The sequence below is a fragment of the Chinchilla lanigera genome, unplaced genomic scaffold (assembly GCF_000276665.1).
Source record: "Chinchilla lanigera isolate Chin_1 unplaced genomic scaffold, ChiLan1.0 scaffold00006, whole genome shotgun sequence".
NCBI classification, from domain to species: Eukaryota; Metazoa; Chordata; class Mammalia; order Rodentia; family Chinchillidae; genus Chinchilla; species Chinchilla lanigera.
The window spans coordinates 652,993-677,700 of NW_004955407.1; the positions used below are offsets into that span (position 1 = coordinate 652,993).

The window sequence follows — 24,708 nt, forward strand, 5'->3', positions numbered from 1 at the left end:
CTGAACTGATATTTTAATGCTTGTAATTTATCTTTACTGAAAGGTCGACACAAGATTGTCCCTGCTTAACAAGGCTGGTCAATATTAGGAGTGGGCAACACAAAGGCAAGACAGGGTCTTGGTCTGGGTCTGTTAAGGTCTCTATTTCTGGCTTTACCACTAATTTGTTTTATGGCTTTAGAGGAAGTCGATTTACCTTTTTTTGCTCCTGCATCATTGTGGGTGGGTGAAATACCTACTACCTATGTACTTCTTGAAAGGTACAGATTAATGCATAAATATCAATATTCTGTGTATTTGGCTCTTAGAAAAATTCCATGTAAAGTCTTTTAAAATTACACTGACAGCATGGAAGATATGTTAAATATGCCTCTGTCAGTGTCTGTCATTGCTGGGTCCAGAAAGTCTAGATTACGACGCAGGGTTTTTGAGGACTCAAAGATGAGGTTAACATTTTCTTTAGTGACTGAATTAACCACACTATCATGTTTCCCGCACAGTTTATTTCAAACATTAGAAGGTCTCTTTTTTCTTTTTGGGCAGGTTTTGATTTTTTCCTGGTAACACATACTGCCAAATATAGCACTGTTTCAAGGAGATTGATTTTTTTCTACTTCTGAAATAGTGTCCAGTATATTACTTTCTTATTGAATACTCTTATTAATAATGTTTCAACTTGTCAACCTGCCTGATACCTCCTCCTCTACAACACCTTTTTTTACCCAGTGTTCCCACCTTTAACAGATGATCTCTTCTGCCAAGCTGCTATCTTGCCTGAAGGTGTACCAAAAGTTCTGTTCTTTAGACAAAAGAATGTTTGCATTTCAAAGCCAGCTCTGCTTGATACTCTCTCAGAATTGGTTTTTTCATTCAGAAGAATTGTGTTAGAAATCAAATCTAATGCAAACATCTCTGTGACCTAGGAAAATGACTCACTGTTTTTGAGTCTTGGTTTCCTTTGTCTATAAAACAACTATTTTTCAGTTATAGGAGGTAAAGCTGTCTCTAAACTCACAGAGCTGTATCTACAGTGCTAGTTCCTGTGATTATTACCACCAGTTCCACCTGCCCTTTGGCTGTACATACAGTACAAGTAACACTTAGAACTAATTCAATCATCTGCTAAGCATTTTGAGATTTGGATAGTAGTGTTACCAGATATGTATGTCTCTGTTCCCAGCTATATTCTCTTTTTAGTACACTTACTATCTCAGGTTAATGTTTTTCGTCACTACCAACTACTGGCTTAAGCTGTTAAATTCCAAATCTACATTACAGCTTAGATTTGTCCCTTGAAGTCTGTACTTGTATTAACACCTTAAAATCTGCTAGGAAATATTTCATTATCATCTCCTGTACTAGTCTGCTCAGGCTCCCAGAACCAAATACCATGGAGTGGGCACCTTAAACACAGAAATTTATTTTCTTACCTTCTGAGGGGCAGGAATTCCCAGGCTAATGTGCTGGCAGATTCCATACTAGCAGGGCTGTCTTCCTGGCTTGTAAGCAGCTACTTCCTCATTGTACCTTATATGGTCTTTTTGGGCACATATGTGTGTTTGTGAGAGAGAGGCAGAGAAGCAGGGAGAAGGGGAGAGAGATGGAGCGGGGCAGGGGAGAAAGTCTTTTTCTTCGAAGAACACCAATTGTTTTGGATTAGGACCTCACTCGCATGACCTCCTTTATCCTTAACTACCTCCAAAAATACCCATCTCTAAATACAGGCACATCGTGGTTAGGGTTTCAACACAGGATGTTTTTGTCAGTGTGTGAGGGGTGGATCACAGTTCGGTCCACAGTATCTACTGAGATCAACTTTTCCTCTTCCTTCCTTAGTTCATTTAGTAGCAGTGGCTGATTAAATAATGCCTCCCCTCATGACATCCACATCCTAATCCACAAACCCGTGAGGATGCTCCCTCACTTGGCAGAAGGGGCCTTACCTATGGATCACCTTAATGACGCCAAGAGTGAAAGTCTGCCAGACGAGCCAGAGGGGTGGATGTGGTCACAGGAGTCCTTACAGGAGGGAGGCGGGAAGACAGAAGAGATGGGGTGATGGAAACAGAGGTAGGAGAGCCAGAGAGAGATTTGAAGATACCGTATTGTATGTGGCCTTGAAGGCTGTGAAAGAGCCACAAAGATGCTTAACACTGGTTAACTTTAGAAGCCGAAAAACAGAATGACACAGTCTTCCCTCAGAATCTCTGAAGACATCAGAACTGCCACCATGTTGGCGTTAGTTCATCAAGAATAAGTTTGGACTTTTGACTTTAAAAACTATAAAGTAATAAACATCCAGATTTTTAAAAGCTACTACTTTGTGGAAATACATGAATTGCACTTGGAATGGAGCCCACACAGTGAATTCTCCCATTAGTTTCTTTTCTCTCCTGAATAATATCCCTGTAAGCACAATTTGTCAGCATTCTCTAGGGCTCCCTCTTGTATCCTGCTATCAACAGCATTTTTCATTAATTCTAAGTTTCTGTTCATTTATTCCTCCCACTACCCTGTGACATTTTTGAAGCAGAGATTTGCCTGTTTTTGACCTCCCAGTGTCAGTCATGGGTAACTGACACGGCTGAATGTTGAATTGCACAGATGTTCTCCTTAGACTGCTGTCACAACTATTTAGCCATGCCAAAGGACACACTAAGCATTTTCAGGGTTTACTTGAGAAAGAAACCACAAGAGACCATCATTTATCCCAGTATATGAGAATTCCTGCACTAGCACAAATCAGATATTTTGTAATTCAGTCAGGATATGGAGAGCTGTGTTTAGACCATCATGACTAAGAGAAGGTAGTAGGCTGCCAGCTGTAGCAGCTAAAATAGAAAAATTGCTGGCCACATATATATACATCCTGTATCTGTATCAGAACATTGTACACTGCAAGAGAGAAAAATCCAGCTGTTTGTATCAAAATGAATGCAATATGATAATTGCAAGAGAGACCAAAATCCACTTTTTAAAAATTATTACAGGAGCAAAAATTCATCAATTAGTTCTCAGATTTTTAAAAGAGTTTTGAACAGTTCTGTCTTTAACTTAGATCAATAGTAGATTGATCCTTCTTCCTAGGATTTAGCATTCCAGTTTTCTCTACTAAAATTATCTTTTGGAAGCATCCAAATTTATTTTTGGTAATAAATGAGCCTTTATTATCAGTTTTGTTCTAATTTCTCCAAACCCTAGATATAAATGTCTTTCTTCATTTTTTCCACATATCCCCTTTCTGGGAATTTCAAATTCTGTATTTCTTTTAAAATTGTTTGGAGTTGCGTGTTCTCATAGCCACAGGGCATTTACTGTTCAGGAGAATGTTCTGAGCTTATTCATACATAGAAAGTAAAACAAGCATTGGTCCTCAAATTGATCCTGTGAGCAAATGCTTCTTTGTATCCTTGCTGGGTTCTTGTTTTGCTTCTTTGTTCATTTCACCTTGAAGGGAGTTGATCACATGGGAGAAGCAGACATTTTTGGTTTCATTTTTAAAAATTAAAACTTGGGGCTGGGGATTTAGCTCAGTGGCACAGCGCCTGGCTGGCAAGTGCAAGGTTGTGAGTTCGATTCCTGGTACCAGAAAAAAAAATTAAAACTTATTTAGTGATTTTTGCAGCATCATATATCCTTGTCTATTTGGAGACACTAGGGAGGATGCCTAGATCCCGATCTTCAGGTGAGGAGACCTGGGACTATTAGTTCCCTGTTGACTGCTAACTTGAGTTCTCAGAGGCCTGTGACTATGTATAGAGATATAGCCATCTATACCTTTATCTATCTATCTATCATCTATCTATCATCAATCTATGTATCATCTATCACTATGTCTTAGATATATCTGTATATACACATACACACACATGTATTTAAGTTGCCTCTTTCTAATTGCATCACCTTGCACACTGATGTCTAACTATATCTGTAGTATTTAGGACTCTTTCCTAACTATTTTTGAACAGTCATTACCTATATTTTCTCAGCTTCTCCCTGGTTGCCTTACAGGGGCTTATCTGATGAACAAATGCAGCTCGTTTGCCCTCTCTCCATACTGGACCATCTATATCACTGTTCTAATTCATCCCTAATGGACTCTGCTGTGTAGATTATTATACAAGGGTCAATAGTTCTCCTTAAGAAATTTTTAGGTGGAGTTGGTCCTAATAAGAGATTGCTGAGGTCACCTTCCTTATCTTGGTAAATAAGCCTTTACTACCATTTTTGTAAGGGCCTCTTGCCTTGAGATTTTGATATGTGACAACTTGATACTATTTCAACTGAAAAACTAGCAGGACTATTAAATAAGTTAAGGGAAGCTGTTTAAGAAGTTGAAGAGTAATTGCACATTACATTGAATAATTGTGACTTTTTTCAGTTGTTGTCCCATATTAGTTGAACTTTTATATTCTTTCCTTTTGTACACTGTGGTTCTATTTTTCTCTAATAAAATTTTTATTAAAAAGAAAAGAAATGGGAAATGGAATTTTTCTAAAATTACATGGATGATCATTTCGATTTTAAAAAGTCAAGGAGCATTCTGAATTAATATTAAAAATGGTATTATATGAGTCTTTAGTAGCAAAAAGACTTTGTATAGCTTTAATATACTAAAGGTCTATAAATAAAATTGTATTATTGAATCATTTTTATCTTAAGCTAAAGAAAATATTCATAGATAATCACTAACACCTCTAAATTAAGCCATGACTCAAAATTGTAGACATTTTAATGTGATTTTATTTATTCTCCAGAGGTAATAGGCATATGTTCTAATAGAATAAAAGTGTGAAAGTTTGTTTTCATGTTAAAGCTCTATTTTCATTAAACTTCTAAACTTCTATCATTTTAGTTACAATTTCATTCTGTTTGTCTCTCAGGGACATCTATAATGCTTTAAAAATTTATGGTTCACCATTTTATTCATAGAAATGCTTCTTCATTGAAACTTAGATTATAATATATCTCATTACATATACTTCTAGGAAGCAATGTACAATTAAACTAGAGATTCTATTAATTATAAAAAACAACACAAATTCAATTATGCTAAAACAACAAAAATATATATCTTAAGATTTTGTAGGTTGGATATACCATTGAACAAACATTTTAATCTCACTTTTGGGTTTGTTTCAATAAGAATATTATTAGTGTTTACTATTCACTTACTATAGTTGATTGAAATTTTAAACTTGTACTGCAAAATTTTACTTTATAATGACACATATGGTATACAACGGTAAAAGTAAGTTTTTAAAAATAATAGAACAAAGAGACTGATATAAAAGCTTTTAAAAAAGAGATTTGTTAAAATAAGTTAGATTCTGGATAATAACATGGAAACTGCATGTTTCATCAGTAAATGAACATAACAATATCTTAACTACAGTACATACAGCAAAATATCCAGTGTTACTACAACTTTATGGAAATTAAATATAAACTTGATGCCTAGGAAATAGATTAAGAAGACATATAGAGAAATGAGGTTAGGCGCAGAGCCGGAGCCCGAGCTGGAGCCACGGCCGAGAGGAGGGAGGAGGAGGAGGGGGAGGTGGAGGAGGCGCCGGAGCCGGGGGATTGTCAGTATTTAAACAGACCACATCATGCGTGAGTACAAGCTAGTGGTCCTTGGTTCAGGAGGCGTGGGAAAGTCTGCTCTGACAGTTCAGTTTGTTCAAGGAATTTTTGTTGAAAAATACGACCCAACGATAGAAGATTCCTACAGAAAGCAAGTTGAAGTAGATTGCCAACAGTGTATGCTGGAAATCCTGGATACAGCAGGGACGGAACAATTTACAGCTATGAGGGATTTGTATATGAAGAATGGCCAAGGATTTGCACTAGTATATTCTATTACAGCTCAGTCCACATTTAATGATTTACAGGATTTAAGGGAACAGATTTTACGGGTTAAGGACACAGAAGATGTTCCAATGATTTTGGTTGGCAATAAATGTGACCTGGAAGATGAGCGAGTAGTTGGCAAAGAACAGGGCCAGAATTTAGCAAGACAGTGGTGTAACTGTGCCTTTTTAGAATCTTCTGCAAAGTCAAAGATCAACGTTAATGAGATATTTTATGACCTGGTCAGACAAATAAATAGAAAAACACCAGTGGAAAAGAAGAAGCCTAAAAAGAAATCATGTCTGCTGCTTTAGACCTGAAGTCAGCAGCAGCTCTGAGCCAGATTATAGGAATGAAGAACTGTTGCCTAAATGGAAAGTGCCAGCATTCCAGACTTCAAAAAATAAATCCGAAGAGGCTTCTCCTGTTTTATATATTATGTGAAGAATTTAGATATTATATTGGTTTGCACAAGTTCCCTGGAGAAAAAATTTGCTCTGTGTATATCTCTTGGAAAATAAGACAATAGTGTTTCTCCTTTGCAATAGCAATTATAACAGATGTGAAAATAAATATACTTGACTCTAATATGATTATACAAAAGAGCATGGATGCATTTCAAATGTTAGATATTGCTACTATAATCAAATGATTTCATATTGATCTTTTTATCATGATTCCTCCTTGTCAAGCACTAAAAAGTTGAACCATTATACTTTATATCTGTAATGATACCAATTATGAAATTTTTCCTCAACTCATTGCAGCAGATAACTTTTTTGAGTCGATTTCATTTTATATTTAAAAATTATGAAATATCATCTGTCATTATATTCTAATTAAAATTGTGCATAATGCTTTGGAAAAATGGGTCTTTTATAGGAAAAAACTGGGATAACTGATTTCTATGGCTTTCAAAGCTAAAATATATAATATACTAAACCAACTCTTAATATTGCTTCTTGTGTTTTACTGTCAGATTAAATTACAGCTTTTATGAATGATTAAATTTTAGTACATTTTCAAAAAAAAAAAAAAAAAAAAGAGAAATGAGGTTATATTTCAGTTATCGGACCAATGGGTGATTTCTTTTCTCATTTCTATTTTTTATTGTAAATTTTCTTTGATGTGTTAGGAAAATATTAATCTTACATTTTAATAATTTGTGTTAGGCTAATAATACCATGGAAATAATAGTAAAATAATTCAGACACCTGGAAATTAAGGCAGTGACCTTAAGTACCATGTTTGGGTCTTAAATGCCCTCCCAAAGCTCATCTGTTGATTGCTGGGTCTCCATCTGATAGCACTACTGGGAGGCGTAGAAACAGGAAGGGGGCCCTACGTGAAAAGATGCTTCTTGGGGGCTTGGCTCTGGAGGTTTTATTTTGTCCCAGGACACATACATTCTTTCTCTCTCTCTCTCTCCCTCTCTCTCCCCTTTTCTAGCTACCATGAAGAGGGAAACTTTGCTTTGCAAGCCCTGTTACCATGATGTGTCTGTCTCAGACCCAGAAACAGTGGAGTCCACTGACCATGGACTAAAACTTCTGAAATCGTGAGCCAAAATCAATCTTTCCCTTCTGTTTTTCCTAGATATTTCATACCTTGGTTTTCTTTTTCTGCTGTAATGTTACTTTTACTGTATATTTTTCTTGATCTAATTTTTCATATTTATACATTTTTATTGGTGATTTTAGAAAATTACGTGTTTTGTGGTTATATTTTCTGTTTTACTGTTTTGGATCTTCACTCTTTATTTTTATGTTTTTTGATTCTTTTATTTCTCTTTTTTCTAAATTGTTAATTTGAGTAGTGAGCGCATTAATTTTCATTATTTCATAGTCTTTAAATATTTTAAGGATTTATATTTACCTCTGAGGTCTTATATTAGTTGTATTCCCTCAGTTTTAAGATACAGCCTTTTCTATATTATTTATTTCTACAAATTTTCTATATTATATTTCAATGATGCCTGAGTTACTTAAAAACTTTAAGTGTACTGAAAATAATGCATGATTATTTAAGAAATTTTTGATTAACATTACTAATTGCATTTAAAGGGTATGTGTGATATTGCAATAAATGTGTATAGCATATATCAGTCAAATCAGAGGAATTATTTCTAGGGGCTGGGGATTTAGCACAGTGGCACAGCGCCTGCCTGGCAAGTGCAAGGTCGTGACTTTGATTCCCGATACTGGAAAAAAAACAAAACAAAACAAAAAAACCCACAAAAAAACAGAGTAATTATTTCTAATTCCTTACCATATTTTCCTCTTTGGAGGTATCAAAATTTTCTCTGCAAGTTCTTTATGCAATGTATAATATTATGAACTACAGTCGCTCTATTGTGCTGTGAAACAATAAAATTTATTCTCTCTATGTAATTGTGTTCGCTAACCATTATCCAGTCTCCATCTATGTTCATATCCCCTGGCCTTCCCAGTCTCCAGTAACTGGTGCTACAAATCAGATCAACAGTTTTAGCTTCCACGTATGAGACAGAATATGTGTTATTTGTCTTTCTGTGTTTAACTCCTTTTATTGAACATAATGTTTTCCATTTCTATCCATTTTGCTATATTTCATTTGCTTTTATGACTGAATAATGTTCTACCATATATATACATCACATTTTATTTATCCATTCAACTGTTGATGGGGATCTTCATGGATTCCATATCTTGGCTATTACAAGTAATGCAGCCATAAACATGGGATTGTTAATATTTCTTTGATATGCCAATTTCATTTCCTTTCACTATACACCCAGAAGTGGGATTCCTGGATTATATAGTAGATCTCTTATTAGTTTTCTGAGAAACTTAAACACTGTTCTTCATGGTGGTTCTACTAATTTTATCCCTTCCAATAGAGTATAAGATTTCCTTTCTCTCTATATCCTCATCCATCTTCATTATTTGTTTTATCTTTTGATGACAGCCATTGTAACTTCAGTGAGATGGTAGCTCATTCTGAGTTTGATTTCCATTCCTAATATCTGATGTCACTGTATGCATAGCTTTTTGGGAAATGTCAATTCAAATCATTTGCACACTTTCAAATTGGATTTTTTGAGTTTTTTTTTAAAGTTTCTTGTATCTTGTATCTTCTATCCTTTGTCAAATGAACATTCACAGATACTTTCTCCCATTCTGTTGTTTACTTTGCTGATTATTTCCCTTGCTGTACAAAAGCTTCGTAGTTTGATACAATCTCATTTGTTTATTTTTGCCATTCTTGCCTGTATTTCTGTGATCTAAATAAAAATCATTGCCTATACAAATGTTTTTAAGTGTCTTTATTTTCTTCTTTAGTTTCATAGTTTCAGGTTCTGCATTCGGGTCTTTCATCCATTTTGAGTTGATTTTTTTTTTTTTTTTTGTAGTGGGAATGGAAATCAGGACCTTGTACTTGCCAGGCAGGTGCCATGCTGCTGAGCTATATTCCTGGCCTTTGAGTTGATTTTTGCATAGGACGAGATATAGAGATCAAGTTTCAATCTTCTGCCTATGGATATCCAGTTTTTCCAGCATCATGTTTTGAAGACTCTTTTTTCTCACTGTATACAGCTTTGTTCTTTTTGTTCAAGATTTTGTCTCCGTATGAATCTTAGAACTTGTTTTAGTTCTGTGAGCAACATCACTGGCATTTTGATGGGGATTGAATAGTTAGGTAGTATGGATATTTTAACAATATTCATTCTTCTAATTCATTGAGAGTTCTATTCATTTATTATTATTTATTAATCTTTCTTTCATCAATGTTTCGTAATTTTTTGGAAGTACTGAGGAGTGAACCCACAGAATGCTGAGCTACATTCCTGTCTTGGTTACTTTTCTCTCATTGCTGAGACAAAACACCTGATGCCCAAAATTAAGGAAGGAAAGGTTTATTTTGCTTACAGTTTGTCGAGGTTTCAGTCCATACTTGGCTGGTTCCAAGGCAGAGTGGCACATGGCAGAGAATAAGCATTCATGGCAGTGGAATACAGCAAAAGCAACCAGAGCAAAATGGAGGAATGGCAGCAAGCAGCCTCTTCCTCTCCCTTACATATGCGAACTGTCTGCCCCAGGGCAGGTGTAGCACTCACACCCAATCAGTCAACACTCTAAAAGCCCACCCCATGACTGCATGAGGATTTGAGGGGACATGCAGACACAAATCATAGCAATTCCCAGCTCTTTCTGTCTCTTTTTCTCTCTATCTCTCTGTCTCTGTCTGTCTTTCTGTCTCTCTGTCTGTCTGTCTCTCTTCTTTCTTCTTTTTCTTTTGAAACCGTGTTTCCCTATATATTTCAGGCTGGCCTTGAACTCACTACATAGGTCAGGTTGGCCTGGAACTTGCAGCAGTCCTCCTGCTTCTGCATCCCCAGTGCTGGGGTTACAGGAGTGCACCCCCATACTTAGCTATAATTTTTATTACAGGCGTTTTTCACTTTTTTTGGTAGCTATTTTGACTACAATTTCTTTCATTTATTTTTTAGTAAGGTTGTTATTCTTTATAAATATGACTTTTGTAGGTTGTGTCCTACAACTGTGCAGACTTATCAGCTATAGTTTTTTGGTAGAGTTTAGGCTTTTCTATATCTAGAATTATAGCATTTGAAAATAAAATTTCTCCTTTCATACTTGTATGCCTTTAACTTTTTCTTATCCTTAATTACTCTGGATAAATCTTCTAGTACTATACTGAAAAAAAAGTGATGAGAAGGTCATCTTTGTCTAGTTCTAAATTGTAGAGAAAATGTTTCAAGTTTTTCCCATTCAGTACAATATTCACATTGGATTTGTCATTGAAAACCTTTATCTTTTTTTGTTTGTTTGTTTGGCTTTTTTTTTTTGGTACTGGGAATCCAAAACCTTTATCTTGTTGATGTAAGATAATTCTGTCTTGGTTACTTTTCTCTTGTTGCTGAGACAAAATACCCAACGCCCAAAATGAAGGAAGGAAAGATTTATTTAGCTTACAGTTTGTGGAGGTTTTAGTCCATACTTGGCTGGCTCCGAGGCAGAAGGTAGCAAAGCAACGAGAGCAAAGGGGGGAATGGCAGCCGAACAGCAAACAGCCAGAGTAAAAGGGAGGAATGGCGGCAAGCAGCCTCTTTCCCTCCCCTACATTGAAAAACAGGCTACCCCCACCTGAGGGGCGTGTAGCTCTCACATACTCTCCATGCCCTCCTCTTCCACAGGCTCAGGATGTATACAAAGTAAGTACCCTGGCTTCCTGCTGAGTCACTTAGCCAAACCTCTAGATTCCCCAAGTTGACACAATGTATCAACCATAACACTTTCTATAACTAATTTGTTGAGAGTTTTTATTATGAAAAGATTCCAATTTTATTGAATGTTTTTCTGTACTCATTGAGATGTTAATATTATTATTATTGATATAATATATTACAGTAATTGATTTGTATATTGAACTATGGTGAAGCCTTGGGATAAATTCCATTTGATCTTGCTGAGTAATCTTTTTCATGTACTGTTGGATTAAGTTTGCTATTTTGTCAAGAAATTTTGCATGTATAGCTACCATAGATATTAGTTCTCATTTTATCCTTGTTTGTGTGTTTTGGTCTGATTTTGATATCAACTAAATGTTGGTTTTGTAGAATGAGTTTAGTAAAATTCTCTCCTTTTCAATTTCTATTTTCCTGAATAGTCTGAGAATTACATGTTGTTCAGTATATGTATTTGTATAATTTACAAACTTTCTTTTGGATTTATTCTTAAGCTGATTGTACAAATAAATGTACTGCGGGTGCTGGGCAGTCTTTTCTCCCATGGGAAGAGGGGGCTCCGCCAGATCTCAGCTTTCTGCATCTTGACTCTTGTCTTTATTTCTTCAACCTTCACTGTCCTCCCTCCAGAATTTCAAGAACTGCACTGGACTAAACCAATATCTTTCCTTTAGGTCCAGTAACATTTTGTAAAGTTGAGTGTTCTGATACTAGGTGCACACATATTTACAATTGTTGTGTATACGTTCTTGTTGAATTGATTCTTTAGTCATTGTAAAATTACCTTTATTTCTTTTCTTTTTTTCACAGTTTTGTCTGTGTGTGTGTGTGTGTGTGTGTGTGTGTGTGTGTGTGTGTGTTACTGAAAACTGAACCCAGGATCTCTGCACTGAGCTACATTTTCATTCCATTTTTAAAATTTTTTTTATTCTGAGACAAGGTCTTGATAAGTACCCAAGTTGCCCAGGCTGGCCTCAAACTTGCTATCCTCTGGCCTCAGCCTTCCAGGTGCTGAGCCTGCAGGCATGCATCACAATGCCTATCTGATATGATTATAGCTATTCCTATACACTTTGGGTTTTTCTGCCTGTAATATCTTTTTCTACTGTTTCATTGTCACTCTGTAGGAATCTTTATTATAAAACAAGTTTCTTATTGGGAGTTTATAGTAGATCTTCGTTCTTATTGGGAGTTTATCAGTAGATCTATTAAACCAATCTGTATCTTTCAATTGATTGATTTAGTTTATTTACTTTCAAGTAAAAATTCCTAAACTTTTGTTAAATTTCTTGTTTGCTTTGAATATTGTACTTTTGCTTATTTCTTGGTTATATTTGTGGTTTGTTGTATTGATAAGGTTTCTTTTCTGTCTCTCTTTTATGTATCAGCCCTTTTGTACTTCCACATGTTTTCACAATGGTACTTATCTTTGAGTTCTTGAAGTAGGATTTCCTTATGCATTATTTGTAAGGCCAGTCTGATGATGATGAATTTCCTTGGTGTCTTGGCTACTTTTTTCTCATTGTTGAAGCAAAATGCCTGATGCTCAAAATTAAGGAAGAAAAGGTTTATTTAGCTTGCAGTTTGTAGAGGTTTTAATCCATACTGGGCTGGCTCCAAGGCAGAGTAGCACATGGCAGAGGGCAACAGTTCATGGTGGCAGAAGATAGCAAAATCAGCAAGAGCAAAAGGGGGGCGCAGTGGCAAGCAGCTGCTTTCCCTCCCTTACATTGTATGCAAACTACCTGTCCCAGGGCGGGTGTAACACTTACACCCATAATTCCAACACTGGACCATGGATCAATCATAAACTCTGGAATCCTGACCCATGACTGCATGAGGCTTTGTGGGGACATCCAGACACAAACCATAGCACTCAGTTTGTGCTTTTCTTGGAAAATCTATTTCTCCTCTATTTTGGAAGGGTATCTTTACTGGTTACAATATTTTTCTCCGGGAGGTTTTTTCTTTTCTTTTCTCCTACAATTTAGAATATGTCATTGTACTCCTTCCTGGTCTGTAAGGTCTCTGCTGAGAAATCAGATTTTAATCTCTTGGGGCTTCCCTTAAATGCGACTTAGAGGTTTCCTCTTGCTATTTTCAGAATTCTTTGTTTTTGGGCCTTTGACAATTTGATTAGACTGTCCTGGTGAGGATCTCATTGTCAGTTCTATTTAGGGTCTCATAGTCCTCCTGGCCCTGGATATTTCTATGTTTGTGAAAACAGGAAATTTTCAGCTATTGTTTTATTGAATTTCTTTTCCATGCCTCTCCCCTTCTCATTGCCTTCTAGGACCCCCAAACTCCACGAAATTATTCATATCATGAAGTTTCATTAGTCTCAGAACCTGCCTGAATCCTTTATTCTTTGGTTCTTTTTTCCCTTGTTTTTTTTCTGTTCTGAGAGTGTTTTCAGAAGAACTGTCTCAAATTTCCATATTCTTTCTTCACCTTGATCTAGTCTGTTGTTGATGCCTTTAAATTAATTTTTATTTGACTTGTTGAGTTATTCATTTTTAAGATTTTTATTAATATTTTATGATTTCTATCTGTTGACTGACTTTCTCATTCATATCATGAATTCTTTTCTAATTTTATTGACTTGTCTTTCCATGTCTCTTGAATTTCACTGAGTTTTCTTAAAATCATTCTTTTGGATTCTTCACCAGGCACTTCCCCAATACCCTTTACTTTTAAGTCAGTTGTTAGGGATTTATTGTGTTCCTCCGGAGGCATCGTTGTTACCCTGTTTCTTCACAGTCTTATGACTCTGCACTGAGATTTGTGCATCTGGTGAATCCGTTTTCTCTACCACATTTATAAGGTAGTTGCTGTGGGAGACGGCTCTCTTTGGAACATGTATCTCAGTGTGTCTGTTTGGTGGTTTGATTCCAGTTAGATACTGTAGTCATATCTCTGTAGCTTCTTCAGCTGTAATCGATGATTGTGGACATGGGATGCATGGCAGTGGGTTCTGGGAACACTTCCATCTTTGACTGCATTGGGAAGAAGGTGCTCCCACAGCTCAGGCACATGTGGTGCACACAGTCAGGGGAGTGGGATACCCCTTCAGCAGTGAGAGCTACACATTTCCCTGACAGTGTGGCCATGGGGCTATGGGGTATACATGCTAGGTGAGTGGCAACATGAGAGCAGTGGTGGGCTGGTAACATGGCTCTACCTCCAACTCAGCACCATGCTGCAGCAGCTGGGCTTTGGGCCTTGAGGGGAGGTAATGCAGGTTGTTTTCTTGAAGCAAAGCTATAGCAGAGATTTCAGCTAGTGCTCCTAGCTGGGCCCCAAGCTTGTGAAGTCTGTGGCACTCTCTTGTGGTGAGGGTTGAGAGTGTCCATGCTGACAGGGATGACAGGCGCTCTCCCATTCATGTCTCCTGCAGTGGGGGGATTCCCCCTGGTTGGGAAGCTGGGGTCACAGGTGCCAGTATGCTCTGTTCTATTCTCTGTGCCCTGTCCTAGGTCTCTGTGACTCACATGGCTCCATTTCTCCCTTGCTGTAGGAAGGGAGGAAGCACAGGGCATCCTTATTCTTTAAAGTTTTTTAAATTCTCTAATTTTTAGTTATTTTATATTTTTTAGCTCATTTGTATTTTATTTAAAAATGTAGTCTATAAAAATCTGAGTTTGAAAAATTTGTAGAGAATTGCCTTATGGCCCAAATATATCAAGTTTCATGCATATTTTTTGTTTCTTGGAGGAGAATACAATTCTGATCATTTGAGCATACTATTCTCTGCATATTCAGTGAATTGAATTTGTGCTTATTCATATCCACTAGCCTTATTGATTTTTTCCAATGAAATCTTGCAATTATTAAAGAAAGTATATAAAAATTCTATAACATTAGCAGATTTGTCAGTCTCTGATTGTATTATTATAAATATCTGCTTTACATTTTTGCATATATTCCTTTTTTCTTTTTTTAATTTTCCTGTTCTTTTTTTTGGTTTTTCTCTGGTACCAGGAATCGAACTCATGACCTTGCACTTGCAGGGCCGGTGCTGTGCCACTGAGCTAAATCCCCAGTCCTCTTTTTTTAATTTTAAAGAGAAAAAACTAACAAAACATACATCTCATTTTTAATAGGTACAAGAGTCATTTGCAGGAAAATAGATGTAACTTGTGACTATAATGTTAAGTGAAATAAATCAGACACACAAGTTTAAATAGTGCATGTTTTCTCTTATACGAGAAATCTAAAGCATAAAAAACAAAATAAAAGATTCATAATAGGAAGTAGGGAAATAGATCTTTCCAAAGGCAAAGGAGATCAAGAGATGGAGAAAGGGGGAGGAAAGGGAAGGTAGGGATGGAAAAAGGAATTAAGATGTATGATGTACATGCAACACTTTCAAACAAGGACTGCAAACATTATGTACTGTGAACATGCACCAAAAAAGGAGAGTGATCCAGAAATGGGTGAGGGGGTGGAAAACTGATTGCAATGGGTTATGTTCATGTATAAACTCCACACAGGAAATGTAAACATCATGTACTAATAAGGAAAGTGATCCCCAAAGAGGGTGCTCAAGTCCAGAACTATCATCCCTAATATGGATGTCATCTTAGAAATCATTGAAATACTGCCCACACAGTACAGATAATCCTTCGAACTTGATCATAGCCATTAAACAATCTAGGAAAAGCTGTCATTCCTTGATATAATTTTACTCGTTGTTTACTATTATATGTAAATAGTAATAGTAACAGGCAACTAGGTACTGAACAGCATTTCAGAGGCTTTATATAAATTACATCATTTAACAAAGCACATAACTGAACTAACTATGAAAATGAATACTAGTAGCTATAAATTTATTTCCATGGCCCACTGATAATAATAGAAAATGTGAATTCAGAGATTTTTCAGGAAAAATCCATATATTTTAGAATTTCAGTAGGAGACAGGAATACTCTTCTCCATAATGTCTATCACCACTATCCTTGTTGCAGTGGATTTCTGCTATCATCTAATATACTGATCCTCGTGCCCCTGCAGTTGTGAAATAGTGCATAGAATACAAACCTTGAAAATTCTTAGCACCCTGACTGTTGTTTTAGGAACATGCTTCTGAAGCAGATCCTCAGATTTTTTTTTCTTTTTTAAAATTTTAACTTTGTAGTCCATGTTTACAGTACCTAATGATGACATCAAAGTGAGGAGTTAGTACATGTGCACAACACATCTTAATTCCTTTCTCCACCTCCCCCACACCCCCACTTCCTTGTCCTCCATTTCTTGGTCTCCTGCCCTTTGGAAAAGGATCTATCTCTTTGTTTTCTATTACCTTTTATTTTGTGATTTACTTTATTTATACTTGGGATTTCTTGTATAGGAAAAACGTTCAATATTTAAGCTTGTATCTAATTTGTTTCACTAAACATTATGGTCTCAAGGCTATCCTTAGAGTTTTAATCCATTCAAAATCTATACTTTGGGATTGTATCTGCAACTCCAAATTCAATATTTTTTGCACTCCCAAATTAGACATGGATAACAGTAACCTGCCAAAATTAGGTAGGGCTCTACGTAGTATACAAAGAGAACACAACAAGGTCGACTCTTCCTCTTGATATCTACAAGAATATCTGCTCAAATTCCATAAACAACATCTGTTCCTATTTATTAAATTAATTATGCATGGAATGATTGAAAACTGCAAAAGAAGTAAAAATTTCCAGTATTTTTTGATTTAAGCCACCATAACACAGCAGTCAAGAGTTAAACGACAAACGAATTTTAAAAACTCCAATATTATTGGATGACAGACCCAAAGAAATAGTATGAAAATATCATGTAATTCTTTGAAATTGAGGCTAATAAACTGTAACATTCTCAGAAACTTTTTAAAACATTCCTTTGTAAGCATGCTACAAGCAGAGCAGAGAAATATCCTGATTATTTAGTTTTTATGTTTCCTTTTTCTTCCACTGTGCAGAATATCATGAAGAAAGAAATCTGACAGCGTTCATGTTAGTGGAATAAATGAAAGCTTCATGTCACTTGTGTATGCTGTTTCCTGTTATTAGTAAAGAACAACAATCCGAAATTAAGCGTGACATATACTCTGCTTAGTGTACAAATTCATCAAAAATTATATTTGTGAGGTCTTGAAGTAGGAGTGTGTGTGGCAGGGGAGGAGGAACAAGGACACCCATGCTACCAGGATTGGCTGTGGGAGACAAAAGAGAAGAGGGAGCTAAGCACAACCCAGTCTTCTCCTTTGGGTTAGGACATGAAAGAGTGACCCAATCTATTTCACATTCAAAGGGGCCTTCCAGTTTGGGGCGCTATGTGAGAAGCCCTATAAAGAAGGAGTTCACGAAGATGTTGGGGATTTGGCCAGCATGGTAGTTGGAAAGTGGTAAACAGTGGTTGGATTCTGGGACATAGTTTGAAGATAGACCTGATGGATTTTGCTGATGGATTAACATGCCACATAAGAACACGGGAATCATGCTTCAAATGACCGAAATTTGTACCTCTCCATGGCAATAGTCGGTAACTACATTAACATCAGCCCTGGGAAGGCACTTGGTTTTCAGTCTCAGTGCACTCAGAGTTAGGTAGTGGGGTAAAGACAGTCCTCTCTCTTTCTCTGCAAATCAGAGGCTGCGATCAGCAATGACAATAGTCTTCACCTCAGTGAGTTGCGAAATGAGTGCAAACAGACAGACTGACAGATGGCAGGAATGAAAGCAAGGAACACAGTCAACTCCAGCTAACATAGATAGAGACTACATAATAAAACATGCCTTAGATAAAAAATGATTGTACAAGTGCCAAGAAAAGATATTCTTGTGGAGGAAATACAGATTTATAAATATAAAAAGTTATTGTAATAAAGTTATGCTTAATAAAAGTACATATTCTAAAATTAGACTACTCCGGAGTTGAATTTCTTTTTTTTTTGGTTTTTCTCCGGTACCGGGAACCGAACTCACGACCTTGCGCATGCCAGGCAGGTGCTTTTGCCTATGAGCTAAATCCCCAGCCCCTGAAGTTGAATTTCAATTTACTATTTATAAGCTGATTTCCTATGCTCTCCAGGCTAAATTAATCTCAAGGCTAAATTCCCATATCTGTAAAATGGACATCTGTAATTCTTATAATTTTCAGGTTTTAAGGATAAAATAAATGTAAAACCAAGCATGTAAACATTTACTGAATCATGTCTATTATTAAGAGAAACTTAAACCATGGGGAAAAATTCTAGCAGAAACAAAGTCTTAGTGGTTTCCGTCTAAACAAGGAAATTCCTAGACCACACAGATGGTCCGTGCACTTCCAGCATTAAGCAGTCCTTAAAGAACACACTTCTCCATCCCAGAAAAGCACACATGAGAGGCTATCTTTCAAAAAGTCAGCAGAGGGGCTGGGGATTTAGCTCAGCGGCAAAAGCGCCTGCCTGGCAAGCTCAAGGTCGTGAGTTCGGTTCCCTGTACCGGAAGAAAACCAAAACCAAAACCAAAAAAAAAAAAAAAAAAGTCAGCAGAGCTGCTATTTGGACACGGTTTTGAATAAAGACTCATGAAGTAAGACGGGTTTGCAACTTGGAAAAACACTGACCACTTCCATTTTAACTGGCTTAATGGCCCAGTAAAAGGAACTTCCTGTAATTATGGATGTTAAATTTCAGAGTAGCAGTTAAAAACAATGCACATGGGTTGGGTACCACATTGTGATCAGAGATTCTATAATGGTGGTGAATAGAAATCTATAAAACACAGAATTAAAATAAAGCAAGCACAATTATCCTGATGAAGAAGAAAATTTAGAATGTACAGTGAACATCTACTTTTCTGGGAGCTCTAAGCTATCACAGTGAGGGCACAGGTAACGTGTAAGGCACCATGGCGGGTAATGGAGAGGATAATAATTGTGCTGGCTGGTCCAACTGAGGTGGAAGAAGACATGGACAAGCTGAGAAATTTTCCCTGTTCAAACACAGTAACATTTTAATGGGAGTAATTACACAAAGGGGATATAAAATATATTATATACAATAAGTAGGTACAGAAACCTTAAGAACATATATATGATTTGTAGTGTGGACATATAAATAAAAGAAAATATTACATTTAGCATGATGAAGTCAGTTGGGCAAGTATGGCTTGGTAACAAGTCATCTGAGAAAGGCTCCTGCGGGTAAGCTGGCAGGAATCTGTACCCATGCCAACAGTGAAGTAGCTGCCTCCAAAACTAACTACAAACTCAGACTGCCCTAATCAAGGAAAGGTGCTTGGCCTCTGTTTTCTGTATTTATTCAAAACATTTGGAATTTGGGGTTCAATTCTGAAAAAAATTTAGAGAAAACCTGCAGAAAAAGGTGACCAGAATGGTAAAGCATTCAGAAAACATGTTAGACAGAATTGATTGAAAGATTTAAACTTTAGGCTGGGGAGGAAAGATTTATGAGGCTCACACATTTTTTTCAAATATTTGAAGGGTTCTGGGGTAGTGTGGAAGAATGATTAGATTTATTATGCAGGCCAGGTAATTTTACAAAACAATCCTACTGGGCACTGTTATAAGATTATACAGTATTATAAGGAAGTGGAATTTTTACTTTTACTTTCTGAAATGTCTGTTTTATTAGTACATGTTTGCAGTACACAGTGATTACATTTATGGTGGGGAGCTGGGACCAGTGCATATCACATCTTAGTTCCTTTTTCATCCCCTACATCTCCCATACCTCCTCGCTCCTTCCACCTCTTATTCCTCTGCCCAAGTTTTTAATTCACAAAGATCCTTATTTACTGAGACTGCTCTTAAGGGAATGGGCCATTGAGTAAGATGGTAAGCACCTTTATTGGAGACGTCTGATAAAGGTTGGATGGTCATTCGGAATCTCCTCTATCTCATTGCCTCTAACAACAAGGAAGAAGCAAAGGCATTTTATTTTCATTTCAGGTGAGAGAATCAAAGCTCGGAGAGGTGAGTTGGTCAACACCTGTTCTCATAATTTAGGCTGAACTCAGTGGGTAAGGAGTGTGAAGGACGGACAGTGGACCCTGACTTACAGATTCAGTGCCTTCCTGGGGGTTGGATATAACTCAGGTTGTCAGTTGAAGGCTCAGGCTCCTCACACAGCCTTCAAAGTCTCTCTTCTGTGCACAGGCAGATCTCGGTGTCCTTAGAGAAGTACTGGCCCAGGATTTCTCAATGAAATCCATACAGGAAAGGCTCTTGAAATGTTCCCTCCAGAACTCTATAAGGGTGTTAAACCTGTATCTGAGGCCGTCTGTAAGCACAAGCAGCCAGCATTCCGGTCATAACTCAAGACTTTGGTCATAAGTTAAAGCTAGAATTCCAGCCATAACTGAAGCTGTTCGTAGGTCAGGCCGGTCGTAACTCTAGAGTCCATGGAATAGAAAAGGAAAGCTAAGTGGGAGGGACAAGACTCAGGTCAGGAAGTAGCACTTACTGTGAGTGAAGATTGTAGCATTTCTAACGGATGGATTAACTGGTGATGAAGAGGAAAAACAATTTGGGGAGAAAACCTCCCTCTTGATGACATAAATTGTTTCTTGATACAATAAAGATCTTCCTCCACTATAATCAGGGAGCAGTCAATACAAAATGTGCACTGATATTAATAAGATTGTGCTTAAATTGTGAATACTTGGTTTAAGAAAAGGTTGTATTATTTTTTAGAAGCACCAAATGAAAAGTAACCTTTTATAGATGCTTCTTAGCATGAGCTCTAAGGGATCAGCTGTACATAAAGCAGTGTGAGGTTAGCTTTCTCCCTGATTTTAACATGTTATCACATAGTTTTTTTCTTTTGTCTTTTTGAGACAGGGTCTCACTATGCAGTTCAGGCTGGCCTTGAGCTCACTTTGTATCATCAGTCTTAACAGCAATAACATTATTATATGAGCTGAACAGTAACTGAACTGTACCATCTCTGTACTCAGAGAGATCTTACTGTTCTTTCTCTCTTCCCCTGAGCTCTACCAGTCTCTGGAAAAACTGATGACCATGAGATCCTGGGCTTTAGCTTTTGGTCCAAACTCAGCTCTAAGTCTAGAGATTTCCCATTCTGACAAACATAGCAGGAAACCTTCTATGAATTTCCTATTTCCAATCTTTGTTTAAAACACACTAAGGCATACACTTGGGCAACAGTAAATAAATCTCCTATCAGTTAACAGATCACTCTACCCCCTCCAACACACACTACAAGCACACTGCTATAGACTGAATTTTGCTCTCCAAAAAATCCATACTGAAGCCCGTTAGGAGATAATTAAGGTTAAATGAGGTCATAATGGTGGATTTCTAACTGACAAAACTTGGTTTTATGTGAGGAGGATCTCACTCTACTCCATGTGAAGACCCAGTAAAAAGATGATCCTGTACAGCCCAGTAGAGAGTGACCCCAGAACCCAGCCATGATTCTAGATTGCAGCCTCCAGAACTATTAGAATAAATTTCTGTTGTTTAAGCTACTGATTCTAAGATGCTGTTATTTGCCTGCCTGTCTTAAGTCTGTTTTTGTTTTTGTTTTGTTTTATTGTTCTCAGTAACACAAAACCACAGATTGGGTGAGTTGTAAAGAAAGAGATTTATTTGGGTCATGGCTCTGGACTTCCAAGGTCAAGGAATACCCTTATCAGATGATAGCTTTTTTGTTGGCATAGTATCAAGGGGTGCAGACATCACATGGCAAGACAGAGAGAACATGCATGTGGGTCTGTGTGTCTCTTCTGGCCTTTCTGTATTTATTTATTTATTTATTTATTTACTTATTTACTTATTTATGGTGCTGCTGTGGTTTGAACCAAGGGCTTCACCAATAAGCTACATCCCTGACTCTTTTCAAAAAACTATTTTATAATTTTGAGACAGAATCTTGATAAGTTGCTAAATTATTCAGGCTGAGCTTGAACTTGTGATTGTGCTGACTTAGCTTCTCAGAGAGATGGGATTATAGATATGTGTTACCATGCTCAGCTCTCTCCCTCTCATCACACCAGTCATAGAGTGTTCAGTCCTGGGGACTCCATCCCAGTGAATTTGTCTATTGCTAATCACCTCTCAAAGGCCCATATCTGAACATAAGAGCTGGACTAAGTTTCTACCCTCACAATGGGGTTTAAAGTTCAACATTTGCATCCTTGGGGATGTCCAAACCTCAGCACAGCCCATGCTGATCTAGTCACACATTCATACACATATGTATGTATGGGTGAACTTATACTGTGCATAAAAGTACATATGCATACAGATTGGTATTTTTTTTCCTTTGCCCAGTAAAAGCAAAACATCTTTCTCCTTTTAAAATTTAATATCCTTTCTCCTGGTAAGTTTAATGTCATTATAAACTAAAATATCACTAAAATAAAAAGTCACTAACCTTTATTAATTAGTCAGGAGAAGGGTCAGGGTTATGTTTATCCAAGCAAAAAGAAAAGTCTGTTTTGAAGACAATTAGATGTAACAAGGTGATAGTGTCGTCAAACTGTAAAATATCTTGAAAATGTCTGAAATTCCTCTTCACAATCACCACTTTATTCTGCCACTTCTTATTCTACTTGCAATCTCCTTAGAGTAATCTGCTCTCCCAGTGTGCTGTGATTTCTGGATTCTTTGAATTTGAATAGAAATTTATATGAATGTTGTATTAGGTCATGATTCTTCTTTCTAATTTGAAATTTCTGCCTCTTTTAAAGTTCTCCTTTCAAATTTATATGCAATACTTTCTTCAGATTTGTTTTCTTGAGCTGGAGTTTCTTTGTTACTCACTTTTCAAGCCTTATAATACCTAACCCAAGGCCAATTACGCAGTAGTTGCTAAGTTAAAAAAAAATCAATATCATTCATTAGGAATACAAAGCAGAATGGGATTAGAGACAAAACTGCCAGTAAACTCCTAATCTCTTATTAGCATTAAAAAACAATAATACATTGAAAAAATACTATTGAGTATCTGTCAAGTTGCAAAAAACAGACATACATCCCTCCCACATCTGTAGTCAAGCATACCCATTTACAATAAAATTTTGTTATTCTCTCATCAAAAGTCATAATCTATTTCTCTATTTTCTAAAATCTGAGCTGGCTTTTGACTGGCTTAGATCCCATCAATATGCTGGAAATATGATGTGGGAGAGTTCAGAGCTGAGGCCTCAAGTAGTTTTAGGACACTTGCTTTCATTTTCTTAGAGCACCACTTTGATTTTGCCCTCTGCAGTGTGCTGGTCCAAGAGAGGCCGTCTGAGGTACAGATGAGTCATGTGGATGAGGCTCTCGAAGATCAATAGGAGTGGAGTCACCAGATGACTGCCCTCACAGGAGTGACCTCAGGCAGGACTGGCAGAAAATGTCCTCAGTTCCTGCTGAGCCCAGCCCAAACTGTTGAGCCACAGAATCATGAATAAATTAAATGATTATTATTTGGAGCCATTCAGTTTTGGGATGGCTTGTTAAAAAATAATAGGCAACTTGGACAGAAAACAAAGACCAAGTCATCAGTTAAATACATGCACAATTAGATTGTGAGCACAAGTATCACTGAGGGACCAATCAACTAATTACCTCATGCTAGACAAATTACAGCGTGACATAAGCAAATCCTACAACCAGATTTATGTCTTTAATTCACACCTTACTGCTCGCCAAAGTAGAATTTACATGGTCTCTCAGGCAGTATTACTGGGTACATGGCATTATAAAATAGTCTTATAGCACACACAGAAAACTTTGTACTTTTTTACGAGAGAGATTTAATACTGTGCAATTTTCATTTAATATTTATTCTGTAAGTTGTATTCTGCATGTAAGTCTGCTACCTTTGATATATTCATATTAACCTTAAAACTTCAGATAATCTTCAAGTTCAGAAATATGTGGTACACCATGACAGACGTGTTCAGGCAGTAAGATTAACTATAGTCACAAGGCCACCTCTAGCATCGCACAAGACCAACCCTGTGTGCCATCAGGAGTATAAGAAAACCAGGCCCAGGGATTACCATATAATGAGTTTACAGCTGAGACTACAGTTGAGACCGTAGCCTCCCCTGACACCTGAGTGCAACCTTGTGAACAATCCTGGAGCTGCTGCACCAGGACTAGATTTCTGGGCTATTGACACTCGGCCATGAGAAATGTTCCTGTTGTGAGTTTTAGGGTAATTTTTGTGCAGCAGGATACAACTAATATGACAAAATAAAACAGAGAAAAAATGTTGTGCTTGCTGTTTAGCTCCTCTTTCTATGTGGTTTTTCAGTATCCAGACAATATCATTATTTATTCCTATATTAGATATACCAGGTCCTAACCCAGCTACTGCCCTTCTGGGTATTTTCCCAGAAGATCTGAAAACATCATATCACAGCAATATACGTGCACCCATATTCATAGCAGCTCAATTCATCATTGCTAAATTGTGGAAGCAGCCCAAATGTCCATCCACTGAGGAATGGGTAAAAAAATTGTGGTACTTTTATATAATGAAATATTACTCAGCTATAAAGAAAGATAAACTTGAGGCTTTCATAGGTAAATGGTCACAACTAGAGACCATACCCATAAGTGAAATAAACCAGACCTCCATGTGTAAGCAGCGTATTGTTTCACTC

The 24,708-nt window shown here is 36.9% G+C and overlaps 2 protein-coding genes across 5 annotated transcripts in view; one reads left to right on the forward strand and one right to left on the reverse strand.

The window, feature by feature from the left end:
• Epha6 (EPH receptor A6) overlaps positions 1-24,708 on the reverse strand; it is an 822,128-nt gene that overhangs the window by 254,578 nt on the left and 542,842 nt on the right. The window lies entirely within an intron of this gene.
• LOC102012609 (ras-related protein Rap-1A) lies at positions 5,506-6,803 on the forward strand. Its single transcript, XM_005375497.1, has one exon. The coding sequence runs from the start codon at positions 5,613-5,615 to the stop codon at positions 6,165-6,167; it is 555 nt and encodes a 184-aa protein (XP_005375554.1). The 5' UTR covers positions 5,506-5,612; the 3' UTR covers positions 6,168-6,803.

Bases quoted from the DNA above. Each gene is read 5' to 3' on its own strand.
- LOC102012609 (XM_005375497.1), top strand. From the start codon at position 5,613: ATGCGTGAGTACAAGCTAGTGGTCCTTGGTTCAGGAGGCGTGGGAAAG.